The sequence below is a fragment of the Triturus cristatus genome, chromosome 2_2 (genome assembly GCF_964204655.1).
Source record: "Triturus cristatus chromosome 2_2, aTriCri1.1, whole genome shotgun sequence".
NCBI lineage: Eukaryota > Metazoa > Chordata > Amphibia > Caudata > Salamandridae > Triturus > Triturus cristatus.
Genome location: NC_140582.1, coordinates 801414607 through 801435164, shown reverse-complemented (window position 1 = coordinate 801435164; position 20558 = coordinate 801414607). Strand labels below are relative to the sequence as shown.

At 46.1% G+C, this 20558-nt stretch overlaps 1 protein-coding gene across 6 annotated transcripts in view; it reads right to left on the bottom strand.

Moving 5' to 3' along the window:
* LNX1 (ligand of numb-protein X 1) overlaps positions 1-20558 on the bottom strand; it is a 270440-nt gene that overhangs the window by 229567 nt on the left and 20315 nt on the right. For 4 of the 6 annotated variants that reach the window (XM_085642096.1, XM_085642098.1, XM_085642097.1 and 1 more), the window contains exon 2: positions 6907-7385. In XM_085642096.1, the coding sequence (XP_085498222.1) occupies positions 6907-7301 (395 nt within the window). In that variant the 5' untranslated portion in view covers positions 7302-7385. Of the gene's footprint in view, positions 1-3371; positions 3937-6906; positions 7386-20558 lie in introns of those variants that run through there. The other 2 variants (XM_085642100.1, XM_085642101.1) reach the window with 2 other exon arrangements.

Sequence of the window (20558 nt, the reverse complement as noted above, 5' to 3'; positions counted from 1 at the left end):
GATACTGTAGGACATTCAAAGTATCATAAGCAATGCGCTGGGATGCGCAAACTGGATACCCATGGCTCCTTTCCCCCTGGACAATTATTTAAAATTGAGTTTGGTCCAAAAAGTTACCGTAGGGAACATGGCCATTGCGACAGAGCAGAGTTTAGTACGTCAACAAACATCAAACAACGGATGAGATAAACCCATGCAAATATATATAACAAAAGAAACGGATTCAATAACCTCTTGACCCAAATATTCCCTTTAGTACCCAACAAGAAACATGTTCACTCAGACTAACAAGCTTTGGATGAGAAGGGGTGTCTTCCTAACAGACTCTCTTGAACACACGCCTGACAGTGTGAGCTGTGTCCTCACTCCCTGGGATAGATGTACTTACAGCGCCTAGGTAGGTCTGCGATTCCATCTGCCTTTGAAGACGCTTCGGTGCAATGACACACGGTGAAGGCCTGACACGTGCCCTCTATCAAGGCGAGCATTAGATCCTCCCTGACCAGGCAGAACACACATGATCTATCATTTATTTATTCATATTTACAGCCCTGCATTGCATGGCGAGCTACTTTCAATCTCCAGGCCTCACCTCCATTATCGACCAGTGTCTGCAGAGGCAGGATCATTAGCCGCTGCACAAACGAGTGCATTGATCCAACAGGCGGGCCCAGCCGGGGCGCGTGCGCCCCTGCCTTTAGGAACGTGATGTGATGTCTAAAGGCCTGTCCTGCAGCAGGGCCGCGCGGCTTGTAATCACGGATAAGCATTGCGGGCCTCGTGCATACCCTGCCCTCGTGAAGGGACCAGCGGCGCGCGCTGCTGCAGCCCTCTCGTGACTCACCTCATCAGCGCGCGCTTCCCTGCACAGCGAGCGCCCCAGATGTCATTGCTGGCTGTGCCAGGCTTTGCCTGCTCTACTTACAGCCCTAACAAGCCCGGGCCGCTCCATCTCATCCACTCCCCCAGGACACTCCTTGCAAACTCGAACCTCAGTCAGTCCAAACACAAAGGCAAACGGTGCTCCCACCGTGGAGCAGCACGTGCACTGACTGGAAAGGTGAACTCCGACCAACCACTGACTCACAGCTGAGGGATTCACGAACTAGCAAAGCCGGGAGTAAACGTCACAACACAAATAAACCTTCTAGGCACCTTAGCATGCTCCTTCATAATTATATATCCAACCCGCCCTCTGCAAATTGGGAAATGTGCTTCACCTGTAGGAGTGATGGAGGCCTTCACTGTGTCCTCTGTGCCTTCTTGGAGGCCCAAAGCAGCCCCCACTGTAGAGCACAGCACGCAGTAAATCACAAACTGAAAGAAACGACATTTTTAGATTTCTTTCAGAATGTCTGTTGCTGTCTTGTGTTCGTGCATTTCATCCCAGCACCCCAAAACACTGGGCGCTACTTAATGCATTCCATGCACCGTGGGACTGCAGCGCCGGAAATGCCACCAACAATTCCCATACAGTGAGCACTCCAGCAAGACTGACGATTCACCAAGTCCAGATCATGAAAGCACAGAGTCCGAACCGACGAAGAGCCAAAGAACACACACGAGATGCAGTGTTACAGGGGCAGCACCTTGAAGTGAGCCAGCATCCCCACAAGCAGGGCTTCCATGCATTGGGGCCTGTTCGCAAAGGCGATTTGGAGCACCTGAACTTGTAGTCCTGTAGTACTCTTTTAATTTTACATGTTTTGTGACTTGGTCCAAAACATCTAAAATTGTAATAACATGGGAACATGGAGGAAATATTCATACCCAATTCAAATAGAAAGGACCGTGCCCTCTTTGCAATTTTACTAACAGTGAGTTTGACTTTTCAGGACAGATTTACAAAGACACACAAGTATGTAAACGAGCACTCCGGTAGTACCACTCCCAGTACTAATAAAGGCCTTTGTGAATCAGCCCAAAATAATGTGACAGCGCACGCAGCTCACCAGGCCCTCCTCGTCTGACCTTTACCCTCAACAGTGCATTTCCTTCCAATACTTGTGCCATTACACCTGCTAGCTGGGGAAGGGGAAGCGAGAGAGAGAGAGAAAGAGAGAAAAAGAGAAAGAGAAAGAGAGAGAGAGAGAGAGAGAAAGAGTGAGCGAGAGAGAGTGAGAGAGAAAGAAAGAGAGCCAGAAAGAGAGTGAGAGAGAGAGAGAAAGAGAGAGAGAGAGAGAGAAAGAGAGAGAGAAAAAGAGAGAGCGAGAAAGAGTGAGAGAGAGAGAGAGAGAGAGAAAGAGAGAGAGAGAGAGAGAGAAGAGAGAGAGAGAAAGAGAGAGAGAGAAAGAGAGAGACCGAGAAAGAGAGAGAGACCGACAGCAAGAGCGCCAATACACTGAATACAAAGATGCTAGAACAGATTGAACCAATTTAAATGGATAAATGGTCCTGAGTGGATAGAATCCTGCTACACCTGATTGATAAGAGAACACAATGGAAACGTAACCCATCACAACTGGCGGACACCCACGTCTGATAATAACCATCACAATAGACTGATACCTACTACAACAGAAACAAACCCATAAGAGACAGATAACAATCGCAATTGATACACACTAGCAACACAGCAATACCCATTACAGTTGACAGGTAAATCAATATACAGCAGAGCACAATTGATACACACCAACTTCAACACAACAGTACCCATCACAACTGGTTGCAATTAGTATATTGCAAAACACAACTATCAAAGAGCCCAGCGTTCTGCTGTAAAGCCCACATTGCCAGTTTCCCTTCAGTCTGTTACATGTTTACGCACAGTTTTCTTCCTGCAAGTCCTGACCCTTCAATGATTGTTAAAGAGGCAGAGCCTCACTGGTCAGGAGATGTGCACTGCCACAGAGAGGCGTCACCGCAGCCCGCAGGATTCACAACCTATGTGATTCTTTAGACAACAAAAAACAGAGAAAACGTGTGAACCTACAAAGAGACATAGTGAACAGGGAAGATCCACAAAGCTCATAGATGAGGAAGTAAGACCTACTCCTGGATACTGAAGAGTAGGGGCCCAGGGCGGTCTGCTGGGTTCTGCTGTTCAATTGGAAAAAAAATCCTGGGAAGGGTGTGTGCAGTCCACAGAGTGCATGAAGTCATGCAGCTCCAGGGGTACTGTTCAACACTGGGCGGGCCTGCCCCCAATGTCTGACGAGACACAGAGAAGACCAAGGGGACCACAAGCAATAAGCACCCCCCATTCAACTGCTGCTGCTTTCTAACCTCTGCTTAGAATACAGCATCATTTACTTCATTTTTCTGAGTAATCACATGCTATATGCATCTTGGCAGAAATGGTTTGCAACCAACGCAACATGCACCACACTCGTAGACATGCAACACAAAGTCTTCAAGGGCGTACTCACAGTTCGGAGTACAGGAAGTGCAGGTTCCCCACATTGTCTATGTAGTTTGCAGGGCTGAGCCAGGGCAGGACCAGCAACAGAAGCGCCTTCATGTTCGCAGCGTCGAGGAGCTGGTGCTCCTGGCTGGCTTGCCACCGCCGCGCCGTGCCCTGCGCTCGCACCCTCCGCTCCCAGCCCCCGGTGGCAGCCAGGCTCTCTTTAAACGAGCCTTTCCATTTCACTTCACTTGCTAGCACATTAGGAATCGCCTCTAAATCTCTTATGCTAAGCTATGCTGGAAAAACCATTGACCTGTAAGAGGATTAGCCGATCGCGCTCGTGGAGGGGTGCACGAGGCTGCGGGGACAGCAGAGCACAGCAGGCGAGCCGTGACTTATGGTGCAGAGGGAGTGATGCTGAGGCTGAGCGGTACAGGGCCCTGCCTCCCACGCCGAGTGCTTCTCTGCAGGCAGCTGGTGCGTTTACATCACGGATGGGCTGTGAGAACCAAGCTGTATCCGCGCTGGCTCTGGCTGCCAGGCTGAAAATAAAATGTACACTCCATCACTGAAATGAGCCGAAAGGCATCGGAGAGGGAAGCACGTCTACTGAGGTAAGGCTCCCCGAGCCAGCGTGCCAGTGACGTACTACATTCAGGGGGAAGTGCCAAACATAAAGCGAAAAGGATTCTATTTAATTTATGTGGTGTCAAGATTATGGGCAAGGTTTTGTCGTGCAGCGATGGAGACTGTTCAAGCAGGGCACTCTCTTCACAGAAGGGAATCCATTTCTGGTGTTAGCACGTGAACGACGAGTGTGAAAGTATGTCAAATGCCAGAAGGGGGCCCTTCAGATGTGTGAGGTGCATTGTGGGAATGGAGGAGGCTGTGGGAGGGAAGCCAGAGGAGCAGCAGGATGGACATCGCATCTTCCTGGTGACCATGCTGCCTCCATCTTCCCAGTGGGCATGCTGCCTCCTCAGCTGCTCTCCAGTTGCTCTACAGCTAGGTTCGCTCTTTACAAAAACGAATACATATATTGTAGGAGGTTCTGTAGTTAAATGAGAAATGCCCAGAATTATCTGGCTCAGCTCCCTTGAAATAAACCTCGAAATGTAATGTAATGTGGGAAAGGAAACCGCGAGCCAGGGTGTGGATTTCCAGAAGTTCCCGAACTTTTCCACCTTCTAATTCGATCTTTGCAGTCAATCGTGACTAACCTTTCTCCACAGTCATAAAAAGAAAGAACTCAAAACATGTTTAATGCTCAGCACCCTGGTCAGGGAAATTACTAATATTTACACAAACTTATTTGATCAAGAGAAAAAAAGAAAGTTCTGGCAGAAACAATGGGAAGAAACTCAGCAGCAACAAAACAGGAACGGTCCAAACACATGGAAAATATGGATTTGGGAGTTTGACACAAGATACAGAAACTTTGAGGGGGACACCCCAAAGGATCTTTGGATTGCCCGCCCTGAAAATCCCCAAAGTCTCAATTGAGGTGGCTTCAGGAAAGATAAAAGCTAGAGTAAATCGTAGCTTGCTTTAGACTGCCTAAAAAAAGCAATATGCTGATAGGTATCAGAGACAATAATGGACTCGAAACAAATTCTGAATGAATTAATATCTAAAGGAAGGTTACAAACTGGGGGATGCCAATCCTTCAAACTTTTTCAAGCTTTACGTTGCCAGTGTTGCCACCCTGAGGTTGTAGAAAGGTACCATCATTTTCCCCTAAAACAAGGGTAACAGTGCATATCTCACAGAGCGATCATAAATGGAGTTTATTTTTTTAATTCACTCTGATTACTTTAAATGAATGGTTAGAGTTTCAACAAATCACATCACCACGCCCATGGGGATTCAGACAACAGCTCATCGCTGAGAGCTTCCATTCTTCATTTTCTTATATCTAAGTACTTCTGGCTTTCCTGGCCAACTTGTTAGCTTGGTCTTTGGAAAGCTAAGGCAGAAGCAAGAAAAAAATAATCAACAGTGATCTGTGCTTGATAAGCATAATCAAGAAACAATGTGCTCCGGTAATGACCCAAGTCTGCTTTGGAACATGGGACCAGTTAGCGTAGTACTCATTTCCATTAGCCTCTGAAGCGAAGGTGTTAGCTCGCACCATCAGTTTCAACCTACATTCCACTGGCCTAAAGGGAGAGTAAAGGAAAGCAAGACAATATCTTTCTAAGGAAGGACAAAGGAGAACACGTGCTACTGCTCTACACAGAAGGCTGTTGCTTGCAAGAACTGTCAATGGGATACAACATCTCATGGCAACTACGCAGACAAGCTAATGTAGTTAACGTCAGCAAATCAAAAACAGAGGTCATTATGCGGGGCAAAAAAGTACTAAAGAACAAAATGTTCTATCTAGAAGGCGAAGCAATTAGAAAGGTAAATAAATAGCTTCAAATATCTGAGCTTGACATTTTCGACCTTGAGGGATTGGCAACTACCCATCAATTTGTCAGGTAAAAGACTGAATGAGCAGCTGGCGGTCCTACAGGATTTGAAAAAAAAAATGATAATAATGAAGCTTGGAGCAATGTGGGGGTCCTTGAAAGAAAGCATCTAAGGATAGATACAACTAATTACTGGGGGCCAAATGCATCCTCTCACCGATAACCTGACTTGCCTCAAAAGGACAAAGAGATATGGTGTAAGGATAAGTACCTTGCTCATTGGATGTTGATCAGGAGTTGAATAGGTCATCCCATAATGTAACCACTATGCAAAATAAATTGAGTAAGAAGTGGGTTACTGGATTTCTCAAAAACAGGTTCTGAATACACGGTTCACTGCAAACTGCAGATTCCAGAAATAACTAAATTAATTAAACTTAAGCTTGACTGCAGGGGACAGCATGGTAGGTGAACATATTGGGGACACACCCGTCCCATGGAGGGGCATTTTTTTTAGGAAAGAGCAAATAACCCTCTACATTATAATTCTTAATAATCTGGAGAATAGAGTCTTGTTTAAGACAGCAATTTTTTATATTCTAGAATCTACAGAATTTAGAAACAGGTGGAAAATATGTAAGACTCCAAGTGCCGCGTGTAATGGTACTAATAGAGATGTCCTGCACTATGTATTTTTCTTATGTGAATGCCATCTGACTATACGAAAGAACGTCACTGTCAGCCTGATAATGGCATCAATCGTTCACAATTAGCAGGAAATAATTTGATATAAAAAAAATACAGTGTGCTTCAAAAACAAATAAAAAAAGATAGCAAGGAAAGCTTCTCGTAAAACACAGGTGAACACATTAACAATTAGAACACAACTACTGAGACAACATGAACTTTCATGTTTTTGATTATGATTTACCCTCCTACAATCACTCTCCTCTTTCCCTACCTATCCTTTGTATCTTTCCACATCTCTTTTATGAGAAATAATATTTTATCTATGCAAAAGGGAGGATCTGAGCAGTGAAGGGTAAAACATGAGTCAAGATATGATGAAGAGATAACCAATCATGCCAATGAAAGTCTGTTCACATCACTACAGCATTAAGGAGTGCTTTCCAGCAGACGTACCTGTTTTTGAAATGCTGTTCGAGGTCACATCGCGGCACTAGCTCCGCGCAGTGCTCTGTGAAAGGGCAGGTAACCAGGAGTTTGTCCAGCAGTTTATGCACCAATATGTTGGATCTCTTACAGGTCTGCAACAGCACTGTCCTGCGGTCCACCGGGCAGAAGTCTTTTTCGATCAGGAAGTTTGTGAGACAGATGGTGCAATAGGTGTGGCCACAAGGGGTGTCCAGTGGCTGCAGCAAGGCCTGCAGACAGATGTGGCAGATTAAGTCATCATCTACGTCCTCTGGGTAGGTGTAAACATGGTTCTCCTCCAGAGAATGGAGCTGGCCACACGTGGCGCACAAAGGTGGGCAGTCACCGATGACCATGTCTTCCACACAATCGTTTTGCTCCATGGTCTTCTTGGAAGCTGAGCAACAGCCAATGAATCAGCAGATTTCTCCAGTTTCTGTTTTCAGTCAGCTGTCGAAGCTCCAAACCTAAAAGTAAAACCCACACCAGTCAGAATCATGCATAGGAGACCGCTACGTTTCTGTAGCTCCGATTTAAATAGTAGGTACCTGCCATACAGTAGGAGTTTTAGACAATGTAAGTACAATATACAAAATCAGAAAATGATTAAATCTATTGAGAAAGTAAGAAAGAAAGAAAGGAAAAAAGAAAAGAACGAAAAAAAGAAAAGAATGAAAGCTGAATTCCCAAGCTAGAAGTAATGGCTGAAATGCTGACATCTCAGCTTTACAAGTGACCTGACATGTAGATTCTGGAATGAAGCTACGGAATACATTGGGCATCAGATCTTCTGAAAAATGTGAGCATGAGGTCTTCCTACTACTATTGGAATGTGTCACAGGACATTTAATGAGCCTTTGGAGGCTCAGTAATCATTTTATTGAGAGAGCGCGATCTTCTTAATGCATGTACCAGTTCGTTGTCACTCAGTGATGGGAATCAAAAACAACCTGCACATTGCTATTCCTATTTTTGAACTTCACAACTTATCAGAGGCAGTAATAGAAATACAGGGATATGACCCATCTCATTACCAGACTATAAAATGGAGCAGGCATTCAGGATGTTTTAGCCCTCTTAGCTCATTCATTACCCGATTAGCCTTGAAGCACGCAATATTATGGGTCGAAACATATGTCAGCTATACTCCTGAAAGGAAAATAAAGGATTTGAATCAAATGTTACCAAGATATTCTGTGAATTTTATGTGAAAAATGTAATAGCTACTTAATTTTTTGAGTTCTTCCCTTTCTTCTGATTAACCTATGACTTGACCCTTGGGAGTGGGGAGGATTTTGGTTTCAGAACCATCACACCAGAAGACCTTCTTTCGCAAATGTGATGGGATGAGACGGTCTGCGTGAACTTAGTTCCACTGCTGCTCAATAGCACTGGCCTCATCTCTGTGCCCATATTGTGGTGGCATGATTACTACAAGGATAATTTCTAATAAATGGAGCATTAATTGGAAGAGCTTATAATTTATGTAACATTCAGTCCTGGAGTAACACACTACAAATCCACTGTGGGGTGCTGGTTAGGAGAGGCTTCGACTCAATCTCTGTATATGCCAATATGTGTTTCTGCATTTCCACTTCCATTTCTAAAAGCACGCCACTCGATGAAACTGGCGAACCGTCATGCGCTGCAATTACAAAGTTAGTTCTTCATGCATTTGACAGATTGATCTACTGGTAAACATGGCACGGCTTCTGCCAAGATACACAAAGCACATTAGACATGATCCCTTTCTGCACACTGCACTGGCTACCTGACAGTTTTAGGATATGGTCCAAAGTGATCTCAATGGTACAAACATCTCGAAATGGCCTTAGCTGAGTCTGCATATGGCGGTGTAGACCTCCACGTTACTGCAAAGTACATGTTTTATGCAAAGCCCATGCTGTACTTGCTGCTTGTGCTCTTGCCATGCTTTATAGCCCAGTGATAGCACTAGTTAATAAAAGTATTATATAGTTTGCACACTCCCCCTGCAAGTTAGTCTACTGTCCTCCTCAACATCATGGCTCCCGGCTGCATTCTAAAAGCAATTCACTGAGATGAGGACAAGCTTTACAAATGCAACATGGAATCACAATGGTTGGATGTGACTATACTGAGGTCGACAATATCGACCTACAAAAATAGCACATCCACCTCATCGCTCAGCACTACATTGTTCGGCTAAGTATAGATTTACTACTTTTAACTTCACGTCTACGTACCTACACTGACCTTGCTATGTAGTCAATGTAATAGTTATATCATGTGATATAGTTAGGATATACATTCTCATTTGACCCGCTTCACTCCAGCATCCGTCATGTTAATCATAGTCGGTTCTCTCCTGGGTACCAGCTTGACATACACCTTATATAATGAATATTAGCAGTGGTGCCTTACCAGAACAGTGCTGTTGACATCAGTAAGAATCTACTAGATTTTCATCCGATTAGCAGCGCTTCTCCGTAACATCTCCCCAATGCTGAAACTCGTTTCCTCAGAATCCATGGTCCCCATTCCACAACCACCAGAGATGCTGCCCCAGAAGTAGGTTCTGTGGCAATCCTTTTTACTCAAAGATTAAGTAAATAATGCACCCTCCTAGTGTGGGGGTCAAGGTTTACCTTCCTTGTATCTCCAAATCAAGAGGCCAGAGATTCCCTAAACAATTCTCTCTCTGTTGGCTACCCATTCCAGCCGGGTCGATCCAGTAAAAATACAAAACAGCTCTGGACCAAGAAAATGTACAGTACCCTAAACTGAATTGATTTAAACATAAAAAAGCATCTAAATTTTATTGGACATTTACTAATTACAGCACATGTTCCCAGTAACTGGCAAATCCACTATTGGACAAACAGAAGGGTGTAGAAGTGCGGGATCCTTGAGGGACGAGGAGTGAAGTAGATCAATTTTACATTACTAAATCCTCAAGGGATAACCCTTTACTGTACTAATGGTTTGGTTCCCTTAAGCCCACAAGACAACATGTGTATTGCAAGGAGTAAAATTGCTCTAAATCAGAACAACACCCAGAGCGGGACGGGCAATCCTGCTATTTACCCCATGGGGTTTATGCTGGGGGCTGCTTTCAGAGCACGAGGAGCTATGATGATCCAACCATGCCTTCATGGCGCTATTCTAGCCACGACCTCCTGCAGGATGGGGCAGGTTTGAATATTTTTACAGGGATCATTTCAAATACACTGCTCTTTTTGCGAATAACTCCTCTGGTGAAGAACATGTGAGGGGGATTTTTTTCTCAGACTGCAACTGGCTTGTAGAGGAAGACACATCACTGTGGGAAGCCCCTGGGACCACGTCACAACTTCACAGCTACTAAGGATGATCTGAATTTGTCCTTACCCTGGTCTCATTTGAATTTCGAATGAAGTGGTTTTAGCACCAATTGCTGCAGGCAACACCTTAGCTATTCATAGAACTGCCAAACTGAAATTAGCCCTACAAGTGGAGATGAAAAAATAGCATTTAGGTCAAACATCTAGATTTAGAAAAAGGATGGCTTCGAAAAAGCACACAGAGCCGACACGGGAACCATGAAAACAAATGAAGGCGGACAGAGGAAAGCAGGAACAAAGCTTGCTTGGGGCAATTCCCTGGAATTGGGCAAATGAGTATTTCAGAGAAAGTTTGGAGGATAAGCACTGCTCACTCACCTTTGTGTCTCACCTACAGAACAAGAACAGATGCCAGCAGGATTGTCCTTTTGGTGGAATTTCTAGCAGCGTATATTTGAGAAATCTGGATTGAATTTATAAACTTAATGCCCTCTGGCTCCATTAGTGACTCAGACTGTAGCAAGAGTATGAACTCCTTGGCATGCAACACGCATGCAACACACACACACACACACACACACACACACACGTAGAATAGGTTCTACAATTGCAGGAACCCCAACTCACACTCTCATCAACTTCAAATCAGAATGGGACTGATAATAACCACATACATGAGCACCAGCAACACCAAAAATCCAGGGAAGCACACCAAACGCAACCACAGCAGAGACAAAAGAACGCAGTATTCAGTTCAAAGAAGGATATTCAATTTGCCCCTGAGTAACCTAAGCGCTTGTAGGGAGGCCACAGCAAAAGGGGTGAGAAAGGAAACAAGTAAAAGAAAAAGAAGAAGATGAAAGTAAAAAAGACAAATTCACAGCAATCTGTGATTCACGCTTTAGCGGAGAGGTCTCTACGTGGTTGATGCTGCAAGAGTACAGTTGATGTGAACCCATGTCCACAATCTACTCTCATATACAGACAGGCTAGGAATGTCTTTTCCATTCTCTATCAGCAAATAGTCAACCATGATATAAGTGCTGCATGATATGGTCGAGGAAGTTGCAGAGGGGCTCAACTACTAGTTCAGCCTAAGTCAATGTCTACGAATGTAACTCTGCCTTCATGGATATAATGTGATACTCATCATCCAGTCTTGTTGGCACAGCTGTTATAGATACCCGATGTGCTGCAAATAAAATATTCAAGATAAATCATTTGACACACTGACAATGGATAAGTGAATGTGCCAGCCGCTGCCTTTATCTCAGGGCGGTACATACTTCATCGTCACGGACATACCCGGCTTCACTGAGTGTATCCTAGGGCTTAATCTCGACGAGGAGCTGTATGTGGTGACATATATCACCCTCAGCCTACACAACTACAAACGAAAACTGCACCAATGTCTCTGTGGTCTCAAGTGATGTGTGCAGCCACAGCTTCTGACTAACATATGCTAATTAACCTTGCAAATATTCTTTGTGGACATTATATATCATAGATACCAAAGACAGGAAACACCCATGCCGAAACATGAACGTTCAAATTCCTTCAAGTGGACGCATGATACACATCCTCAGAGCCATGTTTTCTGAAAGCAGTGCAACATGCACTTATGGTGCCACAGTTTGGAGATTGACAATATTTTCCTCAGACATTCTCATGTGGATTATTAGATGAGTTAGACTGTCTCAAAGGGGCACCTGTTAACTTGGGAGGTACTAATGTCATTTGAGGTTCTCCCAACAGAGCCAGCTGGACATCACAGCTCACAAGAGTCCTCTCCAGTACACTGTAATGTCATTCTCCGGTACGTCGACCAACCATGTAGCCTGCCGCAAGGCAACAAAGACTAAAAGTGCGGCAGAAAAACCCATGATTGCAATACACACACACCATCAACTAAGGCACATATATAGTCTCAAATGGGTGCCTTGAGATCTCACTAAATCATAATTTACAGACAATGGTCCTCACGTTTAAGTACTGGAAGTGGAAGTGTCCCCAAGACATCAAATACAAGGATGCCAGTAAAGAGTGAAGTATGTACAGCACCCAGAGAATACAATTACCTTAGGGTAGGGTAGTTTCTGGGTGAGGTAAACACCGCCTATTCGGAGTTTGTGTGCTATAAATGGAGTCTTACGCTGATTAGGTCAGAAGTGACCTTATTTCCATTAACTGTTACATAAATAAGTTTTCACCAGGACCCAGATTGACAGAACAGCGTCCTGGCTTGCACTGCCACAGGTGGAACCCACATCACGAAACACGCTACACAGAGACATCACATGGCATGATACTTAGTGGGGTTTTTCCACAGGTGAAGTCCTCCTCAGGCTTGAGTCGGGAGAGACCAACTTTGTTTTGATTATTGCGCGTTCTGTTTTTAAAAAGGAAGCACTGCACTTGCCGCATTTTTAATCTGTCTTTTTTCAAAGTTTTAATTTGCGCATTTGCACACTGTGAACTCACCAGTCACAGAGTCCACAGCACGAAGTTCCCCGCAGTTCCAGTGCTGGACCACCGCCATTTTGGGAGCAATCCGGTCAGCGGGCTAGTTGTTGATGCCCCTGCCGGTACTTGACCAGACGCTGGCGCGAGCGCGCCAGGTGAAGTCCTCCTGAGGCTTGAGCCGGGAGAGACCAACTTTGTTTTGATTATTGCACGTTCTGTTTTTAAAAAGAAAGCACTGCACTTGCCACATTTTTAATACTGTATTTTTTTAACGTTTTAATTTGCGCATTTGCACACTGTGGACTCACCAGTCACCGAGTTCACAGCACAAAGATCCCCGCAGTTACAGCGCGGGACCGCCGCCATTTTGGGAGCAATCCGGTCAGCGGGCTAGTTGTTGATGCCCCTGCCGGGACTTAACCAGACGCTGGCACGAGCGTGCCAGGTGAAGTCCTCCTGAGGCTTGAGCCGGGAGAGACCAACTTTGTTTTGATTATTGCGTGTTCTGTTTTTAAAATGAAAGCACTGCACTTGCAGCATTTTTAATACTGTCTTTTTTTTAAGTTTTAATTTGCGCATTTGCACACTGTGGATTCACCAGTCACAGAGTCCACAGCACGAAGTTCCCCACAGTTACAGCGCGGGACCGCCACCATTTTGGGAGTAATTCGGTCAGCGGGCTAGTTGTTGATGCCCCTGCTGGTACTTAACCAGACGCTGGCGCGAGCGCGCAGCAATACGTGCAGCGGCCCCCCCGCCGGCAAGCCCGTCTGCTCTCGTCTGCTCACGTCCGCGCTCATTCCGTGCTCAGCGCCAGCCCCTCTGCCCAAATGACTAAAGGTAATGCCAAAACTCGGTTCTACTCCAGTAATTTCCTGAAGTCCCTTAATCCCAATAAGGCGGACCATAACTGCCATATTCTTCACCCAGAACACAGACACACCCAAAACGTTATGATTTGCTCTGGCTGCCATAACAAATTACCGGAAAACACGTCTCTACCAGTGGCCACCCTAAATGAGGGACATAAAAGGACAGGTACTGCTTGGAACTGCGTCCTCATCAATGTGCGGTCCCTGGTCAAGCATAGTACTGAGTGTGCCTCCTTTTTGGAGGACGAGGAAATTATGATTGCTTTTATTACAGAAACCTGGACGGACGACTCGTCCGGTCCTGATCTAGTGAAAGCTACGCCACCGGACTATCTCTGTTACTCACTGAACAGAGCACAGAGGAAAGGGGGGGGGGACTAGCGGTTATACACCACAACACAATCACGTCTTCTTTTAATTCACTAGTTAAAGAGGAATGCGAAGCCTTAAAGTTTTGTCTCTACCTTACACCCCATGATTTCTTCAGAGGCACCCTTATCTATAGGCTCCCCGGCCCTATAAGACGGTTCATAACTCAAGTAGGCAACATATTCGAAATAGGGTTAAACACTACCTCATACACAATTCTGGGCGATTTTAATTTCCACCTGGAGTTAGTCTCTGATTCTGACACCGCCAATCTTCTAGATCTGATGCAGGGCGGAAATCTAGAGCAACTGGTAACTGGACCCACCCATCAATCTGGCCACACTCTTGATGGTATCTTTTCAAACAACCCTCAGCTATCCTTTATGAATCTTTGCGCTCTAACATGGACCGATCACACGGCAGTACTTTTTAAACTCATCACACATAACCACTCAGGTATAAAAACCCCCCAAAAACTTTTTGAAACAAGAGCCTGGAAAAGTATAGAAGAGGAGGAGCTACTCAAATTGCTCACTACAACTAATAATCAGCTTCCTACAGATCTGGACCAAGCAACCAAATCATACACAAACTGGTTAGAAGAGGCAGGGAATAAGCTAGCCCCAAAACACAGGTACGCCTTCACAGGCAACGGCCTTCCTCACCTTGGTACTCACATGAGCTCAGGGACCAAAAACTAGTTTGCAAACACCAGGATAGAAGCTGGATGAAAGATTACAAAGACGAAGACAAAAAGGAATACAAACTGAGCCTGGCTCACTACTAACAACTGCTACAAAGCACTAAACAAAAGTATTTCACTGAAAAGATGCAGGAGTCCAAAAACTCACCCAAACTGCTGTTTAAAACAGTTAATACTCTAGCCCACCTCAGCTCCCCTTCCATCCCAACGAGTCAAGAACTATGCAATAATATAGCCAAATTCTTCTTCGATAAAGTCAATGCCATTTTTCTTACCTTCTCGGACCCTTAAATAGAAAGCCACCTGACACATCCACTATCCCAATGAAAAAAAGAAATGATAACACTGAACTCAACAGCTTCAACCCCCTCACAGAAGAGGATACCCATAATCTCATTGCTAAAGAGAAGTCTCCCCTCACGATCCTTGCCCGATAGAGATAGCAAAACTAGCGGCAAAGATAGTGGTAGGTAAACTTACTTCTATCTTCAACTTAATGTACTCAGAAGGATACTTCCCGAAAGACTGGAAAAAGGCTTCCATCTTGCCCCTGCTGAAGAAACCCAATTGGAATGCTAATGATCCGAATAATTTTAGACCCGTCTCCAGACTACACCTTCCAGCAAAAATAATAGAAAGAAATATGAACGCCCAACTCAACCAGTTTCTAAACTTATCTCAAGCTCTGAACCCGACCCAATATGGATTCAGAGAGGGCCACAGCACAGAAACGGCGCTCATCAAGTCCACAGAAGAAATAAGGACTATTCTCGATCAAAGAGGTAGGGCCGCCCTGATCATGCTTGACCTTTCGGCAGCATTTGATACGGTCCATCATGCCTTACTGGTGGACTGACTAGAAGAGATAGCAGTGAAGGGCATGGCCCAAAAACTCCTTAAATCCTTTCTCTTAGAAAGAACCCAAACGGTCAATTTGGACAAATTTGAGGCGGAAGCTTTCTCCTTACCCTGTGGAGTCCCACAGGGTTCTTCACTAAGCCTGCCGCTTTTTAATATTTATGTGTCCTCCCTGGCACCCCTTATTGAGTCCTTTGGTTTTAATTTGACATCCTACGCAGACGACACCCAAATTGTGGTGGCAATACGACCTGAGCTGCTTCAAGATAACACATCCAGACTACAAGACTGTATGAACGCGGTGGGAACGTCAATGGCACAGAATTGTTTAAAGCTAAACTCCAGCAAAACGGAGGTTGTGCTTTTCGGCAACAATCCTATTTTCTGGACCCCAGACTGTTGGCTGAACTCCCTAGGACCACTGCGCTCCCCGACTAGAAATGTGAAGAACCTGGGAGTATGGATTGATGATATACTTAGTTTCAAGGACCAGGTGAACTCTGTGGCATCTACTACTTCGTACATTCTTAGAGCATGTAAAACAATAATACCTTTACTACCAAAAGACGCTCAACAGACGGTAGTCACCGCATTAGTAATGTCCAGATTGGACTACTGTAAAAGTCTCTTCCTCAAGCTACAAGAAGGAGCAATGAAAAAATTACAAATGCTGCAAAACACAGCGGCCAGACTTCTCACGGGCACTCCTAAGTATGCATCGGTCAAAGAGATCAAAAAACTTCACTGGCTGAAAGTTAGGAAGCGCACCCAATTCAAGGCTCTATGCCTGGTATTCAAGGCCATTCAGGGAACAGGGCCAGACTTTTCAAAACAACACTTCCGCTGGTACTCAGCTAAAAGAGAACTCCGGTCCTCGGATGCTAAGTTGGTGATGATGCCCCTGGTGAAAAAAGCTAGCTGGGGCGGGAGAAGTTTCATTGCCAATGCTGCTAAAGCTTGGAATACCCTCTCAATACATCTGAGATGCATGACCAATCTGATGGCCTTCAGGAAGGCTTTAAAAACATGGTTTTTCACAAACTAGGTTGCGCAATACACCAATCCTTTGATCCCCCCCCCCCGAGATCTTCACCTAGCGCCAGGACACCTTCGGGTAGCAGCTGCGCTCTACAAATGCAAATAACACTAACATTAACATTAACACTTATGTCTATTTTATGGAAAATATGGAATCCTGCTGCCTAATTCATCTGCCTTCAACCTGATCATGGACACACTCCGGGCTTCAGGAAAAGTTCTGTGTGATGGTTCTTGGTTCGTGACCCACAAGTGAAAAAGGTAATTACTAGCTCTGGAGCTCTGGAGATCTACACAGGAAAATCATCTAAATATTTGGTTGAACAAACTGCTAAATAAAAACTTTTTTTTGCAAGAATTTTAATTCACAAGTCACAGACGTTTAATACATTTACCATTTTTATTACTCTTCATGCTCAATGTGCAGATCACTATATATGTGGGTATATCTTTCTGCTGCTTATATTGAACATCTAGTGCATTTTACATATGGTTCAGTGGCGTAATGAAAGTTGAGGGGGCCCCCCTGCAAGGTACACAGAGGGGCCCCTGTTCTGGATTAAATCCGGAGCTCTCAAGGGGGAGGAGCCAAGATGGCGACCGGAGCAGACGCTTGAGCGCCCGGCTCCGTCGGCCCTTGGCCTCGGACTATTATCCTGATGCCCATCCTCGCCGATTCTCGAGGTGCAACGTGTGCGAAGACGCGCTGACCGCGCCGCCGCTTTCCCGGAGTCTCAGCCCGCCCGGATGCCGGAGTTCTGGGTGCTTTTGTTCTCTGCACTGGACCCCTGTGCCATTGTGGCCTTTGCCGGCCCCCTGGAAGCTCCGCAGTTACCGTACCCGCTAGCGCAAACCTGAGCCCCGCGGTCCCGATCTCACCTCGCACCACGGATCGTCGCCGGATGAGCCCGGGGAGGGACGGCCGGACACCTTCTGCACCCTGCGCCTGACGGGCTGGAGCTGTGGGGTGGGCCCCGGTGCGACGGGTCTCCTGCCCCGCTCTGAGGACCGCGCTGTGGGAGGCTGCTGACCCCCTTCTTCTATTGCCTAGCCGGCGGCAAAGAGAACCCGCGGGAAGAGAAGCGACTGTCGGCCTTCCCTGTTGCGGCGCAGACCTGAGGGGAATTGACTCCTTGCCATGACCCCCCCCCCTGGCCATTACACCGTACAGCGGTAAAACATGGCGTTGATTGCCTGCTCGCGGCTGGGGGGTGATGCTCCGGTCTCGCCCGCTGCCCATTTCGCCCTCCCTCTTCCGGACACCAGCTCCACAGTGCCGTCCCGGATTGCTGCCGATGTGGGGGCCCAGCTTCCGCTGACATGTGGCTCCGTTCTGGCTGTCCTGCGGGACTTTCGACTACAAATGTGTGCTGGCCTGCAGGCGCTGAGTGAGCGGTTTGACTCCATACTGTCGGCTGCGGGTCGTGAGCGCTCTGTTTGTCATCAACAAGGCGTGGGTCTACCAGTGCTTTTGTCCTCTTGCGGGGAAGCAACGGCGGTGTATGATTGTGCTACACTGGTGCCTGCATCCGGCGTCCCCGGCACCCAGGATCAACCGCTCTCCAGCTCAACTGCGGATACTTTGTTCCCCTGGTCATGGCTGCCTGCTTCATTGTTGCCTGCCTCACCGCGTCCGCAAGAGTATCCTGCTGAGCGATACCTGACAGCCTCGAGGAATCGTCCGCGGTGGCCTACTGCTTCTTTTCTGTGGAACTCCTGTACTCTACTTGCCAGGTCTGGATTTTATGTGGTGCAAAGAGGGACCTCAATAGATGGTCGGCGGCCATTTCGTGATCCTACTTCACCATCTTCTCACAAGCGGCCATCTTGTCTTTGTCTGCTCGGGATGCGGGGTCTTCATGTAGGGGCTGGCTTAATCCCAAGCCCGCGATCGGGCCAGGGCTAGAATGACTTATATCGCCATGGTTCATGGACGGGCTGGACTGGGACTGGAACTGTATGTATGTGTTGTGTGCACTCGTCGCGATTTGTCTTCCTTCGCTTAAATTGTTGTGACACGTTATTTTCGCACGCAGTTTTTTGGCGTAGTGGGTTCTCAGTGTGTGGAGGCCATAGCTGGCTGATGGTTTGGGGCGCTCTGGTGTTCCGTGGGCTCCTCCCCACCTTCTTTTCTGTTTTCTTATTTTCCTTACTCTATTCCTACTTTCTCTCTTGTCTATATTTCGGGTTCATTGGGCGACAGGCACTATGCTGGGGGGGGGCAGGCCGTAGCCTCCGCATTGGTGTAGGGTGGGGGGTAATACTCTGTTCTTAATTAGTTCTATGGGCCTTTTTCTTTTATGTCTCTGCGCTATACTTGCTTCGATTCGGGGTCCGGGTGTGGGGTGGATTGAGTGGGGGCGGCTCTGGAGGGGTGCGTAATTGCTCATGTGACTATCCTGTTATATCACTGCACCGCCTCACTGCTTGAGATTTTGCTTCCATTGTTGTTTTAATGATGCTGCTGCTCTCCCGTGTGGTGAAGCTATCTGGCGGACTCGAATCTCTTTTGTTCTTATCCTTCACTGACTTTTTTCCCTGATAAAATTACCTTAAAAACTTAAAATTAACCTTCACTTCTCCTTCCCCTGGTGTCAAGGATCTCTCCAGTATATAACTCATAACTCGTTTTTAATCTTGACCGTTGAAGCACAGGGGATGTAATGTTGGTATCAGTGCTTAACCGTATCGTGGCCGGCCTGACGGTTGTAGGCCCGTATTTGTTCTATTAAGATGCACGAATAAAGGTTTTTAAAAAAAAAAAAAAAATCCGGAGCTCTCAGGCCTGAGTACTGTGCTGAGGGGGCCCCCTGAAACTCAGGGACCCCCCCGCACTGCGGGGGCTGCAGGGGCCTGTGTTACGCCCCTGATATGGTTCAACGCATTTACAAACTTGCTCTAATGGTGGGATAGGCTACCTAAACATGTGAGACAGAGCAAGTGCAACAGAGGTCACTGCAAATGGAGCAGATTATGCTTGTCATGGTCTGCACCACCTATACGCCAGGTGGAAGTGTCAAGAAATATATCCCACTGAATCAAGCACGTGGGAACACATCAATACTGAGCCCTTTGTTTGGCTCAGGACTACAGTCACACTGTGGCCATTCCTGGGCACCAGAAGGTGTGGCATAGATGGCTGAGTAACTACATCCGGTTGTACATCGAGAATCATATTGGATTTGTGCATGCAGGTTATAAGTGTTCCATCTACAACAAGCAATCACTCAGAGTGATGCTCTGCAGATGGCTGAATATCTTGTAATGCACCATCCTCAAACTATTCACCACTACTGCACCTTCTGTCAATGTCAGAGAAGAACTTAGGGCCCGATTTAGATATTGGGGGACGGGTTACTCCATTACAAAGGTGACGGATATACTGTTCGCCGAAATATAAATCCCATAGGATGTAATGCGATTTATATTTCGGCGGTCGGAATATCTATCACCTTTGTGACGGAGTAACCCGTCCACCAAGATCTAAACCTGGCCCTTAGTCATCAATCAGGTAGTCTGACTAGGGGCAGTCAATTAATTACTCTTTTGTTTTTAACCGTTTTTTTAAAGGACCTGAAAACTACCTACTCACACAATTGTACTGTAATTAGAACAATGAAGCTGGACTCTGTCTCTCCTGATTGCCTTTGTTCCTACTTCCACCATACCTAAATAATGCCAGTTAGGCCTGCTAAGACAATTCACTTGCTCGTACACAACCCGTATTTCTTTACCTTAATTTGTGCAAGCTTTCAGTAGTCATAGTTTATCATTTCTTTGATGTGCTATTTTTTAGTATTCTTCTGCAAAAGTCTTTAAATTGACAATTGATATGAATAGGCACTCCAGTGGTTGTTCCCTTATCCCGCACCACCCCATCTTTATGAGACATGCGTGCATGGCCACTGCTGGACTTTATTTGTGGTGACCTCCTTGGTTGGGAGGGTGGCAGCAATGGGGGTCATCAGACCACCCTTCCCTCTGCAGGCATAAAGGAGACTGTACTGTACTGCCCACACCTTGGGTGGGGTAACA